The following is a 4823-nucleotide window of genomic DNA, read 5'->3' on the forward strand; positions in this document are numbered from 1 at the left end:
TGTCGGAGGCTGTCTCATTTTGGGTCGCTGAGCCAACGGAGTAAGTATTATTCTAAAAGCCGATTTTTTTTGTTACAGACCAATCTGTTGGCCGGTGGAACACAAATTTAGTTCGCAAGTCCTAATTTTGTGTACATAACAAAATATTTCCAAGCAAACATTTCTTTCAGTGTACATAATACAGAAGATAACTCACCACAAACAGTTAATTTCAATGATTCCATGTTAGTACTCTTCTACCTTTGTCAGGCGATCAGGTAAGATATGAAATACATAATATTCATATTATTCAAATTACGGTCCACTGTAAAAGGACTCTGGACTCTGCCTGAAAAAGGGTTAAAGGAATTGTGATGTGAATCGATGAAACAAAAAGATGTCATTTTTAGGGTTCCGTACCCAAAGGGTAAAAACGGGACCCCCATTACTAACTCCGCTGTCCGTCTGTCTGTCACCAGGTTTTATCTCATGAACCGTAATAGCTAGACAGTTGTAATTTTCAGAGATAGATGTATTTCTGTTGCCGCTACAACAACAAATACTAAAAAGCACGGAACCCTTGGTGCGCGAGTCCGACTCGCACTTGGCCGGTTTTTATACCTATTTTTCTTCTAGTATCACCTACTAATCCTATTGGTGCGAGCGAGATAATATGCGTATGTGTAATGTGTAATCAATAACAGAATTTTTAATCTTAAATACCGCTTCTGTACCAAGAGTATTTAGTACAGTCAAGGGCATAAATATATATACATTCCCAAAGTTTCAAAAATATATGTACGCTCTTACACCTGACAATAAAGTCGTGTTCACATATTTTTGCGCCATTTGTCTGGATCGATATTTTTGCCTTCGACTGTACCATCGGTCCATCGCCCACACTGTTAACTGACAGTTCGTAAACATACAAAAGGCAATGGGCAGTGAAGTGTTGCGATTTCAGCTGTTTGTACTAGGTTTTAGTTACGAATATAAAACATACATACAATCACATTTGAAAGTATCTCTTTATTGATTCACTATTTAATAATTGACAACATTAATTAGTAATTACGTTTTCAGTTGAAGTGATTATTTACTTTTTCAGCAAACGGGGGGACAGGGCAACTCGGATAAACTCGAACCTGAGGAAAAATGTTAAATTGTAGTTAAAAACTGGAGTAAATGTCATATAATATGAAAAGAAATGTCATCAAGGCCTCGCTATTTGACGCGGGCGCGTGCGGCGGATTTTACCTACAATTTCAACCGCGCACGTGCGCCCGCTCCGTGCACCCGCGCGACGTCCCACACCGTAACGGCTTACCTGGTGGTGGAGTAGGGGTAGTACTGTCGTATGGTGCCCGTCTTGTTCTCCTCGGCTACTAACTATTAGCAAAGTAACGTCAGCGACGTCATAATGGCGTAATAATGACGTAAATATGGCGTCATTATGACGTCGCTGGCGTCATAATGACGTATAAATGCTGTTAGGGTAACTAACCGTCCCACACCGTGACGGCCTGCCTGGTCGTGGAGTACGGGTAATACTGCCGTATGGTTCCCGTCATGTTCTCCACGGGGGGCAGGAGCCAACGGTTGTGGCAGTCCGACTGCCGCATGCAGCACTTGATGAGGTGGCAACACGGGACCTGGTCCGTCATGTAGTGGAGCCAGCCAAACCATTCTGGGGTCACCTTGGGAAAATTACGTGTTGTAAGTACTAAGTAGCTACTGTCCGCGCGCGAATTCCATGCACGGCTGAGGAATGTTAGGAATGTTGGGCGTCATGACAGAGTGGTGTCATTTTGTACGTACGGCCGCGGCGCACACCCTCCCACTTCCTCGACCTCCGAATGCACGGAATTGGCGCGCGGACAGTGCAATTATGTCAGATAGGAAAGGGACATTTCAAAAATGACATTTTAGTTAAGTACACAGTACACGACTATACTTAAATAAAATGTCATTTGGGGCATTTTCTATGAAAAGGGACCTTATTGTCGATGGCGCTTAAGCCGCACAGCGTCGCGCTTCAATGTATTTATATCGGAGCATCGTTTATAATGACGTAAGCGCCATCGACAATAAGGTCCCTTTTTATAGAAAACACCACATTTTTGAAATGCACATTACATATTTTTAGGGTTCTGTACCCATAGGGTAAAAACGGGACCCTATTACTAAGACTGCGCTGTCCGTCCGTTTTTGCCGTTCGGTACAGTCTGCGATAAAAGCTTGTACGAAAAATGAAATTTTTGCCAAAAACTTATTTTTATATTTTATTTAACTTGCCCTGTTAGTTAGTGTGGGTCAAATCTTGGAAGCTAATTACTTAGCAAATTTCATAGACTTTGTATGACGGTAACGAAATGGAAGGAACAAAACATAACGTATGGAAATTTTGGGTCATTTGGGTTTATACTTTACAAAATCGCTGCGCTGCGTGCGTCGCCTGCATCTCAGCATACGCTTAACCTTACTGTGGATCAGGTAGATTTGTGCGACATTGTCCCATAATGTTTTATTATTTTTTTATTATATAGGTACCTGAGAGGCGTCATAATCCCACTTGTAGTGGTCCGCGTACTCCACCCAGCGGCTGCGGCCGATCATGTAACGCTGGTTCTCGTAGTATTTGTTGCCGTTTACGTCCCAGCCCATCAGGCAGCCATGCTGTTAAATAGCGTTATACTCGTAGTTATGTTATAACTGTGGACAAATTATACTAAAAAACCGGCCAAGTGCGAGTCGGACTCGCGCACCGAGGGTTCCGTACTTTTTAGTATTTGTCGGACTCTGGAAAATGTTAGATTTCTAAATTGTTCTGCCATATGCATCTTGTATGGTTTAGTTGTCCACATTGTGGTAAGGAGGAGACTAGCTTTCACTTACTAGCAGAGTGTATTATGTATGCGGCATCGCGATATAATATATTCGGTAGAGACACGCTGAAAGAGAATGAACTAAAGGATGTCGAACTTAAAGATGTCCTTCTGTTCTGCAGGAAAACAAGAAGATTTGAGGAGAATAGTGTGGGAATGCCGCCGGGACAGTAACCTGCAGCTCCAACTAGGGAACTGGGCTGAATGAACGCGACACGTGATCGACAGCCCGCCTGCCTCCGGCCGGGCGTCCCTACACTACATCTACATCTACATGGTTTAGTTCAGCCTTAGACCCAGAATACACCAGATGCGTGTACAGCACAGGGACCGGACAACCCTTTCCGCGATAAAACCCTTTCAATGGGCGACACTTAAACACGGCTAACACATTGAAAGACTTTCCCTTTTGAACTGCAAGCCCATTCATACCCCTACCTTTGACTAACCCTTACCGAAAAGCTAAACAAAAATAAGGCTAGCCCTTAATAAGGGTTACCCTTATCTTTAAGCGCATTTTATAAAGGTTTCCCTTTGCGTGAAAGAGACAGGATTAGTATATATCTACGATAGTGTATGAAAAGGAAAGAAAATACGTGCCTAGTCAAAGAACGCCGCCGTCGCCGCCGACGATCGCTCGGATTCGAAGTAATGTGTGCTTTATGAACAAGGTAGACGACTGAAATTAGCCCGTTATAAGGCTAACCCTTATAAGCAATATGCAAGGTGTTGGTGAGCGGATGATAAGGGTTTTGTAAGGGTATTTGGGCTACCGATTACTCAAATGTGGTAGCTTCATATAAGGGTTTTTAAAAGCAAAACAAAGGGTTTCGTCTGGCAAAGGGTATGGTGAGTTAAGCCTTATGCAATACCCTTATAAAACCCCGATAAGGGATAGCGGGCCGGTCCCTGGTACAGCAACTGGTGTATTCTGCCTATCCACTGCGCAATTCGCCACACGACTGAGCGCGCTGGTGTAACTAAATGCGATTTTGACTCCAATGTATCGGCGGTTGGCCTAAAGCAAAGGGGGTGCAAAAAAAGACTTAGAATTTTTTTTGTAGGTACAATAACATGTCTGTTCTGGTCTGCTTGATCGCGATCATCGCGGTCAACCTAACACACTCCTCCTCACTTCGCTCGTCGTCGTACCTATCTTGTCTCTGTTACTTAAATTTACTGTTCCAAATGATTGATTTTTATTTGTCAAGTAGTGGTTTCAACTTTCGGGTCAAATATCTCGGCCATTTCTGATTTTAGAGAATGTCTTTCCTACAAAACATGCTTATTTTAGCGTATTCTCTACGATAAAACAATAAAAAATAGGTGTCATAATAACATCACTCCGATGAAAAAAAAATTAAGTGTCGGCACCCCCTTTGCTTTAGTCCAACCGTATCGGCCCCATTCGTAGTACTCGTAAGGCCAGTCCTAACGAAGTAATATATGTCTATATACAATATACTCACCTTAAAAGTATCAAATCTCCACAACTTATACAGAGTGTTTTTAAACCCGCCATTCGCGCGGACGGTGGCGAAAAAGTGCTTCAATTTGCTGATCTGATGATACTGAGACAGTGACATTTTTTACTTTAAATGAATTGTTTGTAACAATAAATCCTTTGAGTTTTGTTTTGAGAATTTGTGAAGGCTGTGTGACTTCAGTTTGACATTGATTGGCAAAATAAAAATTGACAGGAGTAACGATATCTAACGAGGCGTAATTACGTAATATCAAAGATAGATATAACTGTAATAGATGGCTACAGTCTAAGGAAAAAACGTGCCTCGAAAATCAAGCAACAATTTAACGCATATCAGTGAACGATCATGGGTCAAAATCATATAAAAATAATGTATGCAAATAAAAAAATCATTTATCCATATATTTTATTGTATTTTTATAAATCTTCATTTTTAGTTTTAAAGTGTGTCGATAGATGGCAGTGAATTCTCT

The 4823-nt window shown here is 41.7% G+C and overlaps 1 protein-coding gene across 1 annotated transcript; it reads right to left on the bottom strand.

Moving 5' to 3' along the window:
- Nucleotides 1-1047: 1047 nt before the first annotated feature.
- LOC134754095 (probable NADH dehydrogenase [ubiquinone] 1 alpha subcomplex subunit 12) lies at nucleotides 1048-4495 on the bottom strand. Its single transcript, XM_063690169.1, has 4 exons — nucleotides 4334-4495; nucleotides 2530-2655; nucleotides 1484-1676; nucleotides 1048-1124 (listed from the first exon to the last, which is right to left on the bottom strand). The coding sequence occupies exons 1-4, from the start codon at nucleotides 4448-4450 to the stop codon at nucleotides 1084-1086; spliced, it is 477 nt and encodes a 158-aa protein (XP_063546239.1). The 5' UTR covers nucleotides 4451-4495; the 3' UTR covers nucleotides 1048-1083.
- Between the last annotated feature and the right edge of the window lie 328 nt (nucleotides 4496-4823).

The sequence above is a fragment of the Cydia strobilella genome, chromosome Z, assembly GCF_947568885.1.
Source record: "Cydia strobilella chromosome Z, ilCydStro3.1, whole genome shotgun sequence".
Taxonomy (NCBI): Eukaryota; Metazoa; Arthropoda; class Insecta; order Lepidoptera; family Tortricidae; genus Cydia; species Cydia strobilella.